The sequence below is a fragment of the Truncatella angustata genome, assembly GCF_020726525.1.
Source record: "Truncatella angustata strain MPI-SDFR-AT-0073 chromosome Unknown BKA67scaffold_5, whole genome shotgun sequence".
Lineage (NCBI taxonomy): Eukaryota > Fungi > Ascomycota > Sordariomycetes > Amphisphaeriales > Sporocadaceae > Truncatella > Truncatella angustata.
The window spans coordinates 1,736,051-1,755,609 of record NW_025763385.1 but is presented as its reverse complement, the minus strand read 5'-3'; the positions used below and the strand labels follow the sequence as shown (position 1 = coordinate 1,755,609).

At 49.4% G+C, this 19,559-nt stretch overlaps 10 protein-coding genes across 10 annotated transcripts; 7 read left to right on the top strand and 3 right to left on the bottom strand.

Moving 5' to 3' along the window:
• Positions 1-221: 221 nt before the first annotated feature.
• Positions 222-1,770, top strand: BKA67DRAFT_518631 (major facilitator superfamily domain-containing protein; the record flags this gene model as incomplete). The annotated part of the gene is made up of 2 exons (XM_046098026.1): positions 222-598; positions 651-1,770. 2 exons carry the CDS (start codon positions 222-224, stop codon positions 1,768-1,770), a joined length of 1,497 nt encoding a protein of 498 aa, XP_045957311.1.
• A 769-nt stretch (positions 1,771-2,539) lies between these two features.
• On the top strand, positions 2,540-4,072 carry BKA67DRAFT_520147 (uncharacterized protein; the record flags this gene model as incomplete). The annotated part of the gene is made up of 2 exons (XM_046098154.1): positions 2,540-2,769; positions 2,815-4,072. 2 exons carry the CDS (start codon positions 2,540-2,542, stop codon positions 4,070-4,072), a joined length of 1,488 nt encoding a protein of 495 aa, XP_045957310.1.
• Positions 4,073-5,351: 1,279 nt separating this feature from the next.
• BKA67DRAFT_536734 (uncharacterized protein) lies at positions 5,352-8,906 on the top strand (the record flags this gene model as incomplete). Its single annotated transcript, XM_046100207.1, has 1 exon — positions 5,352-8,906. The coding sequence occupies one exon, from the start codon at positions 5,352-5,354 to the stop codon at positions 8,904-8,906; it is 3,555 nt and encodes a 1,184-aa protein (XP_045957309.1).
• Positions 8,907-10,331: 1,425 nt separating this feature from the next.
• BKA67DRAFT_659678 (uncharacterized protein) lies at positions 10,332-10,961 on the top strand (the record flags this gene model as incomplete). Its single annotated transcript, XM_046107491.1, has 1 exon — positions 10,332-10,961. The coding sequence occupies one exon, from the start codon at positions 10,332-10,334 to the stop codon at positions 10,959-10,961; it is 630 nt and encodes a 209-aa protein (XP_045957308.1).
• A 682-nt stretch (positions 10,962-11,643) lies between these two features.
• On the bottom strand, positions 11,644-12,175 carry BKA67DRAFT_659677 (uncharacterized protein; the record flags this gene model as incomplete). The annotated part of the gene is made up of 2 exons (XM_046107490.1): positions 11,644-12,050; positions 12,115-12,175. The coding sequence occupies 2 exons, from the start codon at positions 12,173-12,175 to the stop codon at positions 11,644-11,646; spliced, it is 468 nt and encodes a 155-aa protein (XP_045957307.1).
• A 550-nt stretch (positions 12,176-12,725) lies between these two features.
• On the top strand, positions 12,726-13,783 carry BKA67DRAFT_659676 (uncharacterized protein; the record flags this gene model as incomplete). Its single annotated transcript, XM_046107489.1, has 3 exons — positions 12,726-12,969; positions 13,028-13,159; positions 13,233-13,783. 3 exons carry the CDS (start codon positions 12,726-12,728, stop codon positions 13,781-13,783), a joined length of 927 nt encoding a protein of 308 aa, XP_045957306.1.
• Positions 13,784-14,710: 927 nt separating this feature from the next.
• Positions 14,711-15,449, top strand: BKA67DRAFT_536730 (uncharacterized protein; the record flags this gene model as incomplete). Its single annotated transcript, XM_046100206.1, has 2 exons — positions 14,711-14,987; positions 15,046-15,449. 2 exons carry the CDS (start codon positions 14,711-14,713, stop codon positions 15,447-15,449), a joined length of 681 nt encoding a protein of 226 aa, XP_045957305.1.
• Positions 15,450-15,510: 61 nt separating this feature from the next.
• BKA67DRAFT_568389 (uncharacterized protein) lies at positions 15,511-16,552 on the bottom strand. Its single transcript, XM_046103027.1, has one exon. It carries the CDS (start codon positions 16,388-16,390, stop codon positions 15,683-15,685), a length of 708 nt encoding a protein of 235 aa, XP_045957304.1. The 5' UTR covers positions 16,391-16,552; the 3' UTR covers positions 15,511-15,682.
• Positions 16,553-17,297: 745 nt separating this feature from the next.
• On the top strand, positions 17,298-18,339 carry BKA67DRAFT_536728 (uncharacterized protein; the record flags this gene model as incomplete). Its single annotated transcript, XM_046100205.1, has 2 exons — positions 17,298-17,300; positions 17,557-18,339. The coding sequence occupies 2 exons, from the start codon at positions 17,298-17,300 to the stop codon at positions 18,337-18,339; spliced, it is 786 nt and encodes a 261-aa protein (XP_045957303.1).
• A 247-nt stretch (positions 18,340-18,586) lies between these two features.
• BKA67DRAFT_647015 (uncharacterized protein) lies at positions 18,587-19,468 on the bottom strand (the record flags this gene model as incomplete). The annotated part of the gene is made up of 2 exons (XM_046105935.1): positions 19,137-19,468; positions 18,587-19,053 (listed from the first exon to the last, which is right to left on the bottom strand). Exons 1-2 carry the CDS (start codon positions 19,396-19,398, stop codon positions 18,587-18,589), a joined length of 729 nt encoding a protein of 242 aa, XP_045957302.1. The 5' UTR covers positions 19,399-19,468.
• Between the last annotated feature and the right edge of the window lie 91 nt (positions 19,469-19,559).

The window sequence follows — 19,559 nt, the reverse complement described above, 5'->3', positions numbered from 1 at the left end:
GCTAGCTATCTCCCAGGCTTGGTGAACATCTCGTAGATCGCGTCATGACCGCAGGCGATACCCAGTCAGTACAGTTGCCGGATGCGTGTTACTGAGGGGTTAAAGACCCCCATAAGATGACAACTCCCCACTTGGCTGTCATGACGCGAGTTTAGGGGATTCATACGAGATCACTCAAACATAGGCCTGGAACTCGGAATTGAGTTGTAACCCGCAGAACAATGGTACCGCAGCCCGACTCCGGCGTTGTTGTCACGGACGAAAAGCCGACTACCGAGCCAGTCGCAACGAGCGACAGTGGTAGTGAAACTGATGTAAGGAATACTGCAATCGTGTTTCAAGAACCAAAGAAGACATGGCGGTCATATGTCTGGGACACATTTGACAAGTCGCCAGAGGAGCGACGGTTTCTATTCAAGCTAGATGCCGTGATTCTTACCTTTGCCTCGTTGGGCTACTTCATCAAGTATTTGGATCAGGTCAACGTAAACTCAGCATTTGTTTCTGGTATGAAAGAGGACCTAGGTCTTTATGGAAACCAGCTCAATTACATGATTACCTGCTGGACCGTAGGATATGTTGTTGGAGAAATTCCTAGGTGATCTATTCTTCAACAGTATAGGATCCCTAAGCAAGGCTGACTCTCGCAGTAACATGCTCCTAACCCGAGTCCGGCCTTCAATTTGGATACCTGCCTGCGAGGTAACTTGGGCGGTATTGACGATTCTCCTGGCCAAATGTACGAACGCAACACAGATATATGTGCTGCGCTTCTTCATCGGGCTCGCGGAGTCTGCCTTTTATCCTGGCATGCAGTATATCATTGGCTCTTGGTATCGCAAGGATGAACTGGCGAAGCGATCTTGCATCTTCCATATGTCCAGCGCTATCGGGACCATGTTCTCGGGGTACCTGATGACCGCCACGTACAGATTGAATGATGTAAATGGATTCAGGGGCTGGCAGTGGCTGTTTATCGTGAACACCATAATCAGCCTGCCGATTGCGATTGCTGGATTCTTCTTCTTTCCCGACGTGCCCGAGATAACTCGTGCGTGGTGGCTCAAGCCGTCGGAGATCGAACTGGCAAAGAAACGCATGCAACTCGAAGGGAGAGCGAACCGGGGCAAGTACAGCAAGGCCAAGTTCAAGAAGATATTCAGCAGCTGGCACATCTACTGCCTTACCCTTCTGTACATCTTCTTCAACAACGGCGGCAACTATGGCGGCCAGCCGGCTTTCGCGCTCTGGCTGAAAAGTGAGGGGTACTCTGTGGCTGCGGTCAACTCCTACCCGACACTGACGCCAGCGATCCAGATCATCTTCACGCTGATCTATGCCTGGACGTCTGACACGATCTTTCGCGGAGAGAGATGGCCCCCAATCCTTTTCTCCGGTATAATAAACATAATTACCAATTCCAGCATGGCGGCATGGAATATACCGGACGGATGGAAGTGGGCATGTTTCATCCTGGGAAACATCGGCGGCGGTATCTCCGGCATCACCATGGCGTGGGCGCACGAGATCTGTAGCGATGACAACGAAGAGAGAGCTTTTGTAGTTGCGAGCATGAACGAGATGGCATATGTCATCCAGGCCTGGCTGCCGTTGCTAGTGTGGCAGCAGGTCGAAGCACCTCAGTACCGCAAGGGCTTCATCACCATGATCTTCATTGCCGTCGGTCTTATCGCAACTTCTCTCACCATCAAGTTCTTGTATGCCAAAGAGAAAGCTACGAAGCGCAAAGCACAGGAAGTTGAGGGATAGAGTCTCGCATAAACGTATCAACTGGTAATCACGAGGACGCTGGACGATGTCTTCATCGTGCAACGGTGAAGACTTGAAGTGTCGTTCAACAACATGATGACAGTCTGACCTTAACCATGTACCCAGAAAGGTTTCCAGTTGGTTTATAGATCATGTTTTACTCCAACATTCACTGGCGTGATTGTGATGATCAATATTATCATTACTTTATACCGCTTGCTATCCACTCTGATAAAGACTTAAAGCTGCTAGATACCAACAACTTTCGAGGTTAGTCGATATTACATCGCTTGAATCCTTCTATTAGCAGACACTTAGGTTCAATAAATCCCGGGTCCACCATTCGGTAATTTTAGTAATTTTTAAACGCAATAGGGCACAAACTGATTGCTGGAGATGTCAGTCACGGCTTTATTGCTTAGCAATCGGCTGCGTACTCGGGCCTCAAATCATGCGATCAGAATTCGCACGGGGACGGCCGCTCTCAAAAGAGTGGCCGGCGATTGCGGTCGCTTCAATTGATCAATATTGCCTGCAGCACGTAATTATAGTGCAAGATGGCACCATCCTAGAGCTTGCACCTGCATTATACACGGCCCCGAGCCTCCCGACTGAGTGGACGAGCCGTCCAGTGCTACCGAAACCCTGATTCAGAAATAATATATGCTTCCCTACCGCTTCCGAACAATTACATGACTCGCCAACTTGTCAAGTAAAGCCGGCCATCAACACAAATCAGCACAGGAAAACTCGTAGATTTTGGGCTATCATGGGCTCAATTAATCAAGCAAACCAGCCACTGGAGGGAATCGAAGAAGTTGCTGTAATCGGCGCTGGTATTAGCGGCGTTACGTCGGCTGCTCATCTGCTTCGTCAAGGGTTGAAGGTCACGGTTTTTGAACGTTCTAGCCAAGTCGGTGGTGTTTGGCACTATGATGACAGAGTCGCCAATGAGCCTACTTATCCGAATATCCAGCCGCCGGCACCAAACCGGCCGGAGTCAGATAGCAAGCCGCATCGCAATGGCTCGCTAGGGTCTCGGAGCTATGAAGATGCAGCAGTGGACCACGCACCTCCTGGACCGTGTTACAAGGGACTTCGAAACAACGTGCCAACAACGCTGATGAGAAGCACGTTGATGAAATGGCCAGAGGATACACCAGAAATTGTCAGCCAAGACTTGATTGACCAGTATGTCAGAGATCTGGCGTTTTTTACGGGCGCCCATAATCACATCCAATTCGATACGACTGTTAACACAATATCAAAGAACCCCGAAGGAAAGAAATGGGTTGTCAGAACTAGAACGCTCCGGAAAACTGGAGCTGATTATGAGTTCCTTGGCAGAACATGGGAGTTCGACGCTGTCATTGTAGCCAGTGGCCATTATCATGAGCCGAAGATCCCCGATGCCCCCGGCCTCAAGGAGTGGAAAGAGCGTTACCCTGACAGCATCTCGCATTCTAAGCGGTATAGAACGCCGGAGATCTACAGAGACAAGACAGTCTTGGTCATTGGAGCAGGTGTTTCTTCTCTGGACGTGGCGAGGGAGAGCCACGCCGTAGCCAAGAAAGTGTACCAAAGTGCAAGAGATGGACAATTCGATCTTCCGGCGAGTCTTTTGCCACCGGGGGCCGAGAGGGTAGGAGGCATCGAGAAGTTTGTACCACCTCAGGATTCTACTTCCGGCGAGGTGGTGTTGACAGATGGGCGTACTCTGACGGGCATCGACGCTATCGTGCTTGGGACAGGTTACCTTACATCGTATCCATTCCTGGGCTCGCTGCAAGACCCGACTGTCCCAACAGAGCAAGCTGATGATAGACTTATTGTCAGCAGGGATGGCCTGACAACCCACAACCTTCACAAGGACATATTTTACATCCCAGATCCCACGCTCATTTTCGTTGGCGTGCCTTACTATACGTCGACGTTCTCACTCTTCGACTTCCAAGCAGAGGTGGTGGCTCGATTCCTTGCGGGGAAAGCAGCGCTACCCAGCCAGGAAACGCTGCGGCAGGAATACAATGTACGCAAAGCAAGCTTAGTGGAAGGCAGCAAGACATTCCATAGTTTGATGAGGAAGGAGGTGCCGTACATGGATGGCATACTTGAATGGGTGAATAACGAGGCACATAGATTGGGGTACGAGCCGATGCGGGGTGTTGATGAGAGGTGGCTGGCACGATATGAGGTGCTAATGGACGAGATGAAGAGCAGGGCGGGCGACTCTGCGGAAGACCAAGGGAAGATAGTGATACCAGATGCGCTGAGACTGGCAGTTGCACCAGCCAGTGCCTGATCGGCGCCTATTCAGCTGAGCACATAGCTATGGATAAAAGAGAAAACTTGCTCACTTCTTGTCTCCTTGCTGACCCTTGAGAAGTTATGCTGCATGAAGAGACGAGCAGTCGACTGAATGCCCTCGGTTACTCCAGACCCATGCCTTCCTCTGCTACTGTGTTGTATGGTACGGGTCGAAAAGCGGCCAAGGTTCTTACGTGAGAGGAAAGGATGGATGCTGATCTGCCTATAGAGTGAGCAGTGGATGTCTTGTTCGGGGCCTCAAAGTTCTCCACTGGATAAACAGTGACCAAAAATAAAGTTTCAGTCCATGATCTCTACATGGAACCTTAGGTGAGTGTTCATTTGAGTGGCAGATCGTAGTGATTGTTGTCCCATTTTGATGTGCACGCAATCACGCCTGTGCAACAAGCCCTGCTTGATTGTTGTTTTGATAGTACAGTAGGATTTCCAGACGGCAGCTAAGCCTTGTGCTTGCTTTTTATTTGGCCTTACTAACCTTAGGTTAGGTTAGACTATTTCGAGTTCACGCCCCTCAACAGGTGCATCAACCTCAAGCACATCTGGCAGTTGCATTCCCGTGCAGACGGGTTTTGGTCACAAGGTTGGGCTGAGTGTGTCTTCTGTATGAAGAGCATCATCACATCGCATCGCATCATATCATATCGACAGATAGAAACTTACCGTAAGTAGCGTGTGAATGGACTTGGAGTGGGCTACCTACACAAGGTGATACGCATGTTGCAGTGGAACAGCACCCTAAACATCACCTGCATAAGCTGCACTTTTGCCCTCTTCCAGGCTGGTAGTCACTGAGGCGCAGGCCCCCGTTGGCACAGGTCCACCCTCCATCAAACCTTGTTTACTGCACGATTCCAGTTCTCCAATTTTTCCAATCCTCTGCGGCATCATCACCTCAATCGCGTCAATTTTTCCTTTTTTTTTTTTCCTTCTCTCTTTTTCGTGTCAAGCTACCCGGAAGCGGGTCTTCAACTCGACCCCATATCGAAAAGCTCTAGGAAAGCACCACGGCCTTAGAAACCAAGATCCAAATCAAAGTCTTGGTCCCGACCTTCAACTGAGTCCTGACTCTGATCCGATTTCACCGTCGCAAGTCAAAGCCAAAGTCCCAGTCACATTCACAGCTACAAACTCGGTCCATTGTTGACGCGAGCCAGTCCCGTCACCTCCGTCTCGTCTCGTCGCATTTCCTGCCATTCACAACATTCGCCCACCGAACAGTTCATCGCGACAGCCTAGCCCAATCATGCGCCATCATGGGCCAAAACACTAGCCAACTCGATCCCGGTGACTACGAGGCTTTCGAGAGCCAGCATTTCAGATCCCAATCGCCAACTGAACAATCGCCCGGCGGCACCGAGAACCCTGACACTTCCGACAGAGGGAGCCCTCAGCCCTTTGCCCACAATATCCCTTCGTCGCAAGACTTCGCCTTCTCCAGCCAAGTCCCCCATTCCGCTACCCGTAGTCAGCCCATCTCCAAGGCCAATCGCAGGCGGCCCAACACCAAGTCCACCTTTGAGACCATGAGCGCATCACCTGAACCTACGATGGAGCCAGAACATGACATGCATGACACCGAGCAGGACCAGCAAGTCCCAGCGCCCCAGCCAGCCAAGAAAAAGAGAGATCGAAAGAAGAAGCAGTCTCTGACCATGGCTAGCCACGAGCTAGGCGTCATGCCAGCAGCCTCAGAATCAGCACCAGAAGTTCGCGCATTTGAGCCCAGGTCCTCCATCGACTTTGATGCTGCATCCAGTCCGCTCGTCGGCGAGGCCATGCCCACAATTGGCCAAGGACACGAGGACGGCGACACGGTTGATGCTACGTTGACTCAACTGGATCCCGACCAACTCCAAAGGCAGGAAAAGAAAGATCGCAAGGAACGCAAAAGGGCAAAGAAAGCTGCCAAGCACGCCGAGCAGTTGCGCTCCTCGCTTCTTGCTACCAGCCCTGGCTTTGACAATCACGATGTCTCCAATCATCTGGAGCAGCCTCGTGAGGTCTACTTGCAGAGCGAGGATATCGAAGATGAGCGTGTCCCCGCAGGTGACCAAGAAGATGGCAACAGCCTCATGGACGACCCCAATCAACTTCCGACTCCAGACGACGAAGTCCACCACGACGCTCACCCGCTCAATCCGACTTTCTCACACGATAGCACGACCGATCCCGCTTTGGCAGAGGAATCTGCTGCACAGCCATCACAACGCAAGCGGAAGGCACGGGATTCCGATAAGAAATCAAGAAAGAGACGCAGGGAACAGTCGCACCTCTCGCATGAGACCAGTGCCGGAAATGATGCAATCAACAGCAACAGTGTAGTTGGAACGGCAGGCGATGGCACTGACGACTGGCCTCTGCCAACGAAGCAGTCATCCCCAGCTTCAGCCACCGGCGATTCCCGAATCGGCGAAATCGCCAGAGAATACTACTCACAGAGATACGCCAGCAAAGACTACACACCTTCCGAATCTAACACAGCCGCTGCAAGCAACAAGCGGCTGAATGTGTCAGGCGTTTCTCCGGGCTATGCTGATGACTCACCCAGCCTCGCACGTCTTCAACGTCAAAGACCATCCAGATCGTCTAGTCCGCGCCATCTGGTCAAGCATGAGAGACCAGAGGAGGAAGAGGAGGAGGAGGGGCCTGCTGAGAGCATGGACATAGATGCGAACGAGGAGCAGCCCAGTACCGAGCCCCACGCCACCATTGTCAGTGGTGCTGATGAAGAGCCCGACAGCGTTGTCGACGAATCAATGGCTGACGATGATGACAACGACGGCGATGCACCAAGTACGGCCAGCGGCCTCGAAAAGCAGGCACATTTTACTTCCGATGATCTTGGTGTAGACGGAACGGTTGAAGATGATGGGGGCCAGGGGATCTCCGAGATTGGAGAATCACCCGGCCCTGATCAGCAGCAAGCATTTGACAGCCCTGTACAGCCCGGTACAACTATCAAGCCGTCTAAGTCCCTGCGACAGTATGGCTCAAAGGCGAGCACTAGCAAGAAACGCAAGGCCAAATCTTCGTATCTCGAACGAGCGGAGCAGGATAATGTCCAAGCATTTGCTGAATTGCCCTCCCCTGCCGTTGCCGCTGCCTCAAGAAAAGGAAAAGCTCATGCCAAGCGTACCACAGTTCCTACAGTGGCAGGCCCTTCTAGTGCATCTCAAAGATCCGAGAAGCAGCCCAAACTTGTTTCCATGATGGGAGACGGCTCGGCTAAGAAGTCTACCGCAACCCATCATCCTTCCAATGCGCCCACACCTACACCGACGTTCACACACACTCTACCAAAGGCGGCCACGAGGATTAAGAACCCAAGCCCAGAAGATGAGGTCACGGGTCGTTTCTCACGCGACGAGATGCGCGACCTGAATGCAGCTATCGAGCAATGGCGTAAAAATCATGGCCTCACTGATCAAGAAGTGATTGATATGGTGCAGAAGAATCCCCAACGGGCCAAGAGTTCCGATTTCTGGGACTATGTTCATTACGCCTGTCCCAAGCGTAAGAGACAGAAGATCATCAACCAAGTACGCAAAACTCATCACAACTTCGTTGCACGGGCAGCCTGGACGGTGGAACAGCACCAAGAGCTTGCCGCATACTATGAACAACACGGCAAAAAATACAAGCTGCTTGGTGAGCTGATCAACCGTCACCCCGACGACGTTCGTGATCGTATCCGCAATTATATTGTATGCGGCGACGCCCGCAAGAAAGCCGCCTGGACCGAAGATGAGGTGGCAGAATTCGTCGCTATCGTCGACAATGCACTTGACAAAATTCGCGAGCTGAGAAAAGATGACCCTCCCAATCTCGACCGGCCCGATGATGAAGAACTTGTGGATTGGTCTTTGGTTAGTGAAAACATGGGCTTTACTCGCAGCCGCCTTCAATGCCGAGCAAAATGGAAGCAAATTCGATTCAAATTAGAAGGTGGCAACATCGACGGCAAGGCTGGTCACTCGATGGAAGAAATCATCCAAGAAGCTCGAAATGACTTTACCAAGATGGAGTCTTACGACCTTTACCTCATTGCCAAAGCGATCAAGAGGTCCGGCACCATGGCTGACTCCCGAATCGGCTGGCACAAGCTCCGGGAAAGTTGGTACGCCATGGAGAAATGGAATCGTCCTGCGTTGATGCTTGCCTGGTACCGACTCCGGCATTCTATTCCCGATTGGAAGATAATGTCTGTGCCGGAGGTCGCCAAATACTGGATGGACATTTACGCCGAGACCAAAGAGATCAACGTCCTCCCAGAGGATCAGTTGGACTTGGACGCGGAATATCGCGAAATCAAGCACAAGGTCGCCAAAATCATTGGGGATGACGATGCCCGGAAGGCACGCCATCTCTCTATTGAAATTGACGAAGATGAGAGCGATCACGAAGCGAGCGTGGACCTGGGAGAAGCTATGGAGCAGGACGAATTGGAGGCTGTGCAATCTGAGCCTGAGGGTGGTCTCGAGGCAGAAGACGAAGTTCCAAAGCCCCAATCGCAGAGCCGGTCGAAAGCCAAAGCTGCTCGTTCGAGCCGAAAAGCCCAACCAACAATTGAGCAGTCTCCGGTAGTACAACCTGAAGACTTTACGCATGACGCCTCAGACTCATCTTTTATTTCTAAGAAACGCAAGAAGGCTAAACGAGCTGTTGCTCAGCCACGCTCTCAATCTGCCAAGTCAACCAAGAGCAAGTTTGCGAAACGATCTCTATCGGCCGGGAAAGTTGTTGAAGATGTGTCCAGTGACACTGATGCCGATGATGTGGAAGATATCCCTGCTGTTCTTCCCGAATAGGAGTCCGAGAAGAAGCCGAGGAGATCTTTCAGAAACCGGCATCGAGTTTTGAGATCTTATCCATCCGTTTGAGGATCGACAGGAGGCTAAATAGTTGTGTGGAACTGTTCACCGCCACCATTGTCACGACTAAACTTTCCAGGGTCGTGGGCGGTGCTTTTTACAAGCGGCATTTCCTCTTTTCGTCCATGCATTTCAGGAGTCTTTACGCAACCTCGTAGTCAACCCAATTTGGTCATGAATGGACAAATTTTGCATGTTGCACTTGAGGCTTCGGCTTCTATATCCCACAAGCTCAACAAATGATTCATGGTTTGATGCGTTACGATATACCGATAGGGACAATGGCGTTATGTCTCTCAAAAAGGTTGGCGGCAGAACCAGTTCCAGTGGGTGTTTATGATGATACCCAGACATGCTTGCTCTAAAGAATTGCTCCTCTCACATATCACTGCACGGTAGTACTCCATGGCATTGGTTTGTCTCATACGTTGGCTGCCGCATGGTTCGAGAGTTTGTTAGTCGAATTAGCAAATACCTGATACTTCTGATTTAACTACATGACTATGTATTTATTTCTACTCGACATGTGGATTGTAAAAATCCTAGTTCCAACCCTGCTCAAGTGTTTGTCGCGTAAGGCACCTCCTAAGATTGAATGCCATAGATACTAGCGCATGTCATTCAAGTGCTTCATACTATTCCAAATAGTTGCGTCTGGACTAGCAATGTTGTCTTTCTCACCGATTGAATCTCGAGCGCCGGGTTGAGCCAGACCAATGCTAGCAAGAGTTTGACCATCTGCAGAGTCGCGCAGCTAGCATGCTCGTTGGGGGCGGAAATCTGTGTAGAGCAACTTCTGCATTTGAGAAAAGTATGCGGGATTGAGTTCGAGGTAACGTAGCTCAGGAATACTATCCCATTAGATACCGTAATTAGAATGGAGTGAAACAAGTGCCATCAAAATGTATAATGCATGATAGGAGCCTTGGCTGTTGGAGCCCGCTACTTAGCTCCCCGGCAGCACTAATTTTCACTCCCGTACCTTCTCCGCTAGACTAACTTATCAGAGCCAGCTTTCTCGCAGAGAGAATACTGGAATTACGAGCGTTCTCCGATGCAAATTTATACGATGTCCGAGCAGGTACTCGTGGTCAAAGCTTGGTACAAGTCGACAAAATCGAACCATGTTCTCAGATAGCGCAGAGAAGTGCAGCAGAGAGATTGCGTCGGACCATATCTGTGAGTGATGACATTGCTGACAGATGTTAAACGTCAAGATCCTGTCAGCATTTGTACCTGGCCCGTCTCCACCTTTTGACGGTTATCTTTTCAAGCTATACAGCAACCCAACCATCAAATGGCATGTAGGCCAGGTAGTGCGATAGACTCGATGTCTGCGGCAGTCACTCACGCTTTCACATCATGCGTCACCCATATACTCCCATCAGGCGTGGTGCCGATGACGAAGATTCCAGCGAAAAGTCCAGCTGGCCCATGACGAGGAGATTTCATTACGACTTCCATTCCATGTTGAGATTGCTGGGCATTGGCTTCTTAATTGCCGTCGTTGCAACAGTTGGCATTTCGCTTCTCTCCTGGCACCCCTGGCATTCATCCGACCCAGCGCCATCGAGCGCCCATTGCGGCAACTCGTCGGCCGAGGCCGCAGCAATGGGGTGTTCTTTCGATATCATGTCGTTCACCTGGTCCCGCAAAGCTTGCTTCGACGAGGAGCTGATGCACGAGTTTCTCGCCGCACGGAATTGGACCTGGTGGCTCGCTTCTGACGGGAACCAAGAAGTCGCCATGGAGACGGTCGCGCTCGGGATACACCCACGCCTGTTCGTGTCGTGGGAGTACCATCTGTTCCACTGTACGTACATGTGGAAGAAGATGCACAGGGCCCTGTTGAGGGGGACTCCCCTGGATTCCTACCTCCTGGATCAAAACCACACGGCGCATTGCAGTCATATGCTGCTTGACCGCAACCCGCTGCTAGAACAACGGAATACGATAATAGTGACGAAATATCCAAGTTGCAGTGAAGGTTGAATTGCGGCTTTTGTATCTGCGCAGTCCGAACCATGAAAACAAAGTCAACGCTTCTATCACTTATTCGACCCCTTTCAAGACACGACGAAGGAAACCACGAGGCGTTGTTCAAAGCAGCTAGCAGAATACACATCATACTTACGCGTCTTGTATTTCAATCGATGCCATCTAGAGGATTACATAAATCATGTTTTCGTACCAGTGGCCAGCTTTCGTTGCCAGCCGCGCCCGCCCTACACCGGCAAAAGCTTGTGTGTATCGAAAGCAAAAAAAGAATTACATATTGTAATCAATAGATTCAAACCGTAATCTGATCACTGGGTTTGAATCCTGTGCTTTCTACCAAGATACTTCAGGTGTGGGCCTGGATTTGGTGACACCGTCTTACGTTGCTCAAGTACTTGTACGTAGGTCAGAATTGCCCCAATTGCTGCCAAGCCTGAGGAACAAAGCTGGTCTTTAAACCGTCGAGATGATCATAAATTAGAGAAAGTACGCGAGATATTCAAATCACTGGTTCTCAAAAGACGATGCACTTTGTTGCATTTAAATTGCTGGAAAGCAGTTATGGCTAGATTGAGGAAATATTTAAACGAGTGTCCAGGTTACACCTAAGTCACGAATCCGCGACTTCCAAGAACCTTGTGTGCTTGCACTCGGATGATCTCGACCTTCCTCTTGTCTAGATAATGCCCCACGAGCCGTACAAAGCCTCGGAGATGGCATCGACGGTGGATGTTTGCTCCTTCGTAAGCTCAGCACGCTTGATGATACCCCACGATCCGTAAAGCGCCTCTGAGATGGCATCAACGGTGGCAGTCTGATCTTTTGTGAGCTCAGCATCTCGCTTGATGATGCCCCACGATCCATACAGAGCCTCAGAGATGGCATCAACGGTAGCAGCTTGCTCCTTCGTCAGCTCGGCACGCTTGATGATGCCCCACGACCCATAAAGTGCCTCAGAGATAGCATCGACGGTGGATGTTTGCTCCTTCGTAAGCTCGGCACGCTTGATAATGCCCCACGATCCGTACAGCGCCTCAGAGATAGCATCAACGGAAGCACCTTGGCCCTCAGCACTTCCATGAGCTAGGGGTATCTCCGCGTCAGTCAAAAAGCCAGATCAGTATTTCGAGCTCGAAGGCTAACTTACGGGTTGGGGCAGCAACCGCCGCGGCGCCAAGCGAAAGCAACGTGACAATTGAGAATCTCATTGTCACTGTGTGTTACGTGAAAGTGGGCTTATTATCAATAGCCGAGTTGGATTTTGTTGGGGATAAGGAGGTTCGAAAAGGAAACTAATCGCAACACAAGAAGATATTCTTTCTTAAGAAGTCGGGAGACATCGCACCGTCACATGACGACTTACATACTGGGGATGATGAAACAGTATGTTCGGGATATCGTGCTGTATCTGCGAAGCGTCAGCAAGTTGGTCAGGGGGTGTTTTTCGGCTCGAGGGACAAATCCGAATAGCTGACTGGAATCTCCAGTATCCAGAATTCTGTCAGTATTCGCCATATTGATGATTTCTGTGACATGAATTAGATTTCAAGTATGCTGACAGATATGCGGTCAGCAAAAACAGAGGTGTTCCCTGCAAGAGCTCGATGCAAAATTGGGTTGGAGCAGGTGGCGGGAGTTGTGGGCCGTTGGATCTTAGGTTGTTCGTCAAAACTCGAGTAACTACGACAAGCCAGCAGCAATCAGACCTAACTTGATGTTTAACACCTCTGAAACCATTTCCCCTCGTGTTCAACCAATATGGATATTACTGAAAAAGACTCGGATTGCAGCACACTCCTCTCAGGTGAAGACGAACACGACATTGGTGAAAATGACGGATTACTGAAATCCCATTCATACAAGGCTCTCGCAAGGCCCCACAGACTATGTCTTATTCATATTGTAGTTCTTTACGTCTGTAATGTTATCTCTCTGGTGGTGATAGCTGTGCTGTGGAGTTCACCATCAGGTAGAGGCCACGACCCTACGCTTGGAGTATATTGTAAGACGACAAGCCCTTGTGTAGTGACAGACCAACGCTAAATCTTGAATACCAACAGCTCCGGCAAACGAGGCGGTCGAATACGTTGAAGCGAAACACTTCCGGGCCGCATTGTTCAATCTCACCGAATATATGGGTTATCCGACAGCAGATGGGAGGACGGATCAGCTGTGGAGTGATTTGTACAACTGTGAGTACTCCCACTGTAGAATTATGTTTTCGGTCTTGTGTCTATATTTATGTGGCTGATATTGCTTCACTAGTTGGCATTTCCAAAATAACAAAGGAGCAAGCCACCAAATTGCACTCGCCGACCCTTGCCATTCCAGGGACTGAAGATTACCTTGTTGAGCTTGACGTCTGGCACGAGCTACACTGTTTGAACGACCTTCGCAAAATACTTTATCCCGAAGTCTACGGTGGTTTATCGGAGGTGACCTGGCCAAACGGGACAATCAACCGTGACACTGACGCCTTCCGACACTGGGACCACTGCATCGACTCTTTGAGACAGACGCTCATGTGCCATGCTGATGTAGCGCCAATCCCGTTCCACGTAAATATCCCGGCGAAGAAGGGAATATTCCCCAGATTGGCTACGACACATACATGTCGCAACTTCGAGCGGATTCAACAGTGGTCCCGAGATAACTGGGCTGGAGACTGGGACTTCAATTTGAATCCAGAAAAGGCCGACGAAATCATCGCGGCGAGTGGATTCGATAACGATCCAGAAGAAGATATCGAATTCCTATGGAGACTATTTCCCGGGGATCCTTTCTTCAAACACTGGCGTGAACACCAATCAGAGTAGCATACCCAGATCCGTTGTCAGGGTGTAGTCGAAATAGTCTGAATCACCTGGGAAGTTCAGAGAGTGTTAGTTACCCTACACAGTCAATCAACTATTGGCGCTACTATTGTGGTTGTCGTGTAGATTGATGGAGATTGGTTTATAACACACCCATATCTATGCAATATCCAAGTATTTGCCGATGTAAGATAATGGGCAAAGAAATGGTTTGCCAAGTCACTTATCGTACTGCATTCCATGAAATAAACATACATTTTTCTCGAGTCTTCCTCCTCTACGTATAGGTTGTTCCTGTTGCGGTTATGAATGCGACTTGACATTTGAATAGTTACTACAAAAAGGTTATTTCATAGTCGCATTTCAGTCGTTTAAGGCAATAAGTACAGCGAGGTATAGGATGCCGAACCTAAATCAGGCCTCATTTTCTCTACGACCTCACAAGTCTGCTCGAAGCTTAGTGCATGAGCTTCTCCGTCCATACTTTAGAGACCGTGATACCAGGTTTGAGTATTGCTGGCAATAGTGGTTCGTGCATTGACCCTTCAACTATGTCTCTCACTTTGCCAAGATCTTTTGGCGGAGCATTGAGTGACCCAGACCTGCATCGTTGCAGGCCCCCAAAGCTGAATAGTAGTGGCTAATCTTTTGCTGACAGTCATCAACGTCAGTCAATGCTGCTGACATGTTGTCAACCAGACTCTTGCTTCTTGAGCCATGGACTTCGGATCGGCAATCTGCTTTGCGCACAATATGATCACATGCTGACATGTGCACATGCATCCTCGCTAGGATTGTGGTACCCAGCTTGATATGCGGGCGGCCTTGCGTACTGGCTTACCGCTTCTGCCACTGCAGCGGTGTTTGCTCATCTTGAGCTTGGTCAACAAAAGAAAATGAGTTTTGTCGCAGATTTCGCGACAATCATCCATGGAGTCCAGCAAATACAGTCCGCTGAGTGATGGTTCACAAGACCGGAATATTGATGATATTGACTTCCGATCGGCAAAAGCTTCGTGTTTGCGGCAGCGGGCTATCATTGCCATACTTGGAGTTATATGCTTCATTCAAGGACTGGCTCTTTTATGGCTTATATCCGGCTTAACGCATGCGTCCACCCAGACCTTCGTTTTTGAAGATGAGCGACCATTCAGCACAGCGGTCACGCAAGGAGAGGTTGAGAAAGCATGGAGTATTTACGGCCTACGTGTGTATTTCGTACATCCCTCTCACTACAGCATGTATTTGTACTCACCAAGATATAGCGCAATCCGGGTTTGTTCATATACAAGATCCTACGAGTCAAGGTCTGAGGCCAAATCATGGTGTCATAGATGGAACGGAAAACGTCTACATGATCTCCGCAATGCACCAGCTGCACTGTTTGCAGGAGTTGCACATATCGCTGTCGCACAAAACAGCAGCTAGTTTTGAAAGCAGCAGAAGCTCAAGGGCTGATGCAGAAGTCAATCATACACTGCATTGCATCAATTACTTGAGGCAGGCGGTTTTGTGTTCAGCCGATGATACCTTGGAAGGGCCAGATATGCATCCTGAAGCTGGGCAAAGCCGACTCAGAGGTTGGGGCGTATCCCATCAATGTCGTTCTTGGGACAAATTAACCGAATTTAGAGACCAACATCGGGTCACGGTCGAAACACATAGATGAATTGACAAAGGGTCGGCCAAGGTTTGAGAAACAAATAGAAGAAATAAGTTATATATATTATGTGGCCACGTTTGCCATTTAGTGCGAATACAAATCTTCACTGCTAGACTGAATCACATCGCAGTCATCTATACATACTTGTCAGAAGAGTTCTCGAATTCCCCTATTTGTTCTACCGGCAGAGAGCACCAGCTGATCACTGTCTTTCAATTGCAAACCAACTATTTTCAAGACTATTTGCCAGCTTCCAGCTTGGCCTTGAGTTCTTGCAGTAATTGCCGCTCTTCCTTTTGATATTTAGCAAACCTGCTGTCTCCCATGCCGTCGATCAGCGCGAAGGTTTCTTGTATCAGCTGACGTGCCTCGTCCTGTTTGCTTCCACCTTGTTTCCATGCGGCCGCGATAATTATCCTAGTAGTTCCAAAAGCCTGTGGCGAGTCTACTCCCAGCTTTTCGTGGGTTTGCATCCATGGCAGTACTTCTCGGGACACGGTTTCGGCTTCCACGAAGTCTCCTCTGCGTAAATCCAGATCGGCCAACATGTTTAACCATGGAACCCGAGCATTGCCTTCAGCGGTAGAGAGCATCTTGTGAATCGTCTGAGCCTCCTCAACCAGCAAGCCGAGAGATTTCTGCAATGTCTCTATGCCAAGCATGAAGCGTCGCCAGACATCTGGATCCGCGACGTGCAATTGCTGCGGCGCAGCTGCAGCTTCGCGCGCAGAGAGATCAGAGGATAGCTGCGACAGCAGATACTGCAGTCGATCCGGTACGGCCAGTGCTGCGTCGAGATGCAGGTTCTCGACCTCCTCAGGGCCGTAGCAGGTCAGGAAGTTACGGACAACAGTAAATTCCAACTGCTGCCAGAATGGGGTGTCTGGCACATCGAAATCCCACTCGAACTTGGGTGCCACTGGCTTGTTGTTCGCCTCAGTAGTCATGGTTGAATTATTGATCTTCAGTTGACGTCTATTTATTGGGTCTCTGGGAAAGTCTGTGTAGTAATAAAGATATTCATGTAATGAAGGAGGAGTATCTACAAGGATATAGGTTCGATTTTAAAGATGGGAGGCCGAGGTACTGACTGATGAACAGTATTGATGTATCTTCATACCTCCCCATGCTAGGATTTAGTGCAGCTTACCGTTGCGTTAGTGATCAAGCGCTGATCATCAACATTATAGCACTGTTCCTAGCGTACCGGACTTCTGTCACACAGCACTGTACCAACATTGAGCACCTAGCAGAGCCTAAGGTTCGAGGACTCACAACACTTAGGCGAACTTCCAAGTTACAAAGTTCATACACCATGAACCACAGCCGGCCTGCCACAATATCTCATTGGTTGCCAAGGTGTCTTTAAAACAAACAATCACGATTATATGGAAATCGGTTTATTGGATCATGACTGAACACACATGTTACAGCCTCGCGGGAGGGCCATGCTCGCTCAGAGCGACGACCTATTCCAGTCAAATCGCCATATGTGACGATGAAGTGCAGTTCGAATCCTTCCCTCGAATCCCTCCCGTTGTCGAAATTCCTACAAAGAAACCGTGCATAACAAAACTTTCAATGTTCCCTCAGCGGCCAGAATATTTGCTCCAAATTGTCGCCCAGTGAAATCATCAAAAGGTCGGTATCGAGTATTCAACATGAGAACCACATAGAACTCAATAAGTGGGGGGTGTCAGCCCAGCTCTATTCAGATTTTTAGTTACCACAAGAGCTGACAGAACGCTGACAGGACGCTGACAAGACGCTGACAGGATGCATAATTCACAGCGAAATTGCACGGTGCATTCGCCTGACCTGATCACTTTTTGATTGCTAACCAGTGAAATCTTCATGGTTAGTAGAGTTGTACAGCAAATGTGAGAAATTGAGTGGCTGAAATAACTCCTTGTCTCGAACCCTATCGCACATCATCTTGTAGTCAACTTGATCTAGCGGCCATTCCAGCTACATCTGGTGCACTAACTCGCTATGCCTTCTCGGTCAGAGAAGACGGATATGCTTGCTTCGCGGTCGTTCTTTGCGGTGCTAAATGCAACGTTTTTGGCATTTTCAATCATATGCCTTCTGCTATCTATCCACTTGAATCAAGACAGGTTCTGGGCAACGAATTGGGCCCTTAGGCGTGTTTCCACGGCGTGTAACTCTTCTCCAACTATTGATCTGCTCTTTCAAGCCAAATACTAAAGTCGTAGCAGCACCCGTATTGAGCTCCGTACAAGTGCACCTCACAACAAAGTCGGGTAAGACGACTTTACTTCGCGGCCCCTCTCCGAGCATATATCGACAGGAGCCTAGCCATGAAGTTGACCTGGCATGGGATAGGATAGGGGATACCCGTCTTATACCACTGACCCGTGCCGAAGTGGAGGCCATTGGGAAAGATCCACGGGATGCCGTGAAATTTCCGGAGAGCTTTGGACTTGGCCCCGATGCGTACGCTGGACGGCTTGAGGTGTTCCACCAGGTCCATTGCCTTGACGCGCTGCGTCGCGAGGCCTATTTTGAGCATTACTACGGCTCGGTTTATGGCGGCTACAACGAGACCAGCGAAATGCACCGACTTCATCTGAGCCATTGCATTGAGTACCTTCTGCAAGGCATTCTTTGCCAGGCTAATACCGATGTTTACACTCATATATGGACCGATGGGGTTGATCGTCCGTTCCCTGACTTTAGTGTGAACCACCAATGTCGGGACTACGACGCCATCAAATCGTGGCATGATCAGAACGCAGTTGACGTCGACAACTTTGTAGAACTGAGAGCACCACCTGACGCCAAAGTCCATCGGATGTCAAGGGAATTCAAAGACTTGCATGGCTGGTTCGAGACACATGAAGATACTGGTTCATATGGCGACGAAATTGCATAAATAATTTCGCAAATCAATTTATCACATTGGCTACATCTCTCATAATATATTGAAAGGATTTAGTAATCTTAGAAGTTGTATGATATAAGCACGTCCAATCGCTGTGGTTCAGTGTCTCTTCTATTGCGAGATTCATAGACATCTGGAGTATTGTCATCGCATGCGCAATTACTATGCTTGATCATAGAATATCTTGTTGCACTACACGAAAGTAATGCCCCTGGCCTGGAATCATCAGGTGGAAATATCAATAAAATATGCGACCGCCCCACCACATGTCTCTCATCCTGACTGCCTTGACCGCATGCTCTGTTGTCCACGCTGCAATTGCATCAAAGTCGCGACACTTGTGGTTTGTGCCGAAGTCAATCTCGCTTCTTGACGTCTCGTTCGCAGTTTCTACCGTCAAAGTCTGTAGTACTGAACTGACATCACCCCAGCACATGAAGGCGTCTCGCAGGCGCTCTATACATAAATCCGCTCGATGCAAGATGTCCTCTTCCGAACCTTGAAACGCTGGATTCTTGGTATATGTCGAGTTGTCTTTTAGGCGGCGGTTGAGGTTTTGCCTCAACAAATTGATGCATCCAAGCTGAACGAAGACCTCGGGCAGTGCGAGGACACTCTTTTTGTCCCGAGGCAGATGCACAAAATCCCTGTTCGTTTCAATATCGAGATCATGCAGGCGGGTCTTTGGTATGGCAATGGGACTTTCTGTGAAAGTTTCAGTCACGTAGCTCTTATCTTAAACTATGCAGTGCCAAATGTTTGGCATCCAACAACTAATATCAACTTACCTGGTAGGAACTCATGCCAGCTCGCATCGGCTTCCTCGATCGGCTCGCCAAAGAATTCTGATGGCGTTGTAAATCTCAGGGCAGGAAACATTTGCCACGTAAATTCGAGCCCTTTGGTCACTGGAGTCCATGGTTTTCCATGAGAGGCGCACAGATTCTCACTGGGTATTAAACGCAAACAATAGTAGATGTTAAACGATGTAAGAAACAGGAGTGCGTAAATAGCAGCCCATACAACGAGAGAAGCCCATCTTGACTCCATTGTAGGATGTTCTGGTTAACTGGCGCGTTGGACCATGTCGCGCATTAGAAGATAGTGTACAGGGGCAACATGTTCTTTGCTATGCAAACCGTCCGTATCTATGAGTAAACACTAATGTGGGGAATGCATACTACTATCAACTGACTCAATGTGTGGAGCTG

What these genes read in the sequence shown, in the direction of transcription:
- BKA67DRAFT_568389 (XM_046103027.1), bottom strand. Translation starts at nt 16,390, where the DNA reads ATGACTACTGAGGCGAACAACAAGCCAGTGGCACCCAAGTTCGAGTGG.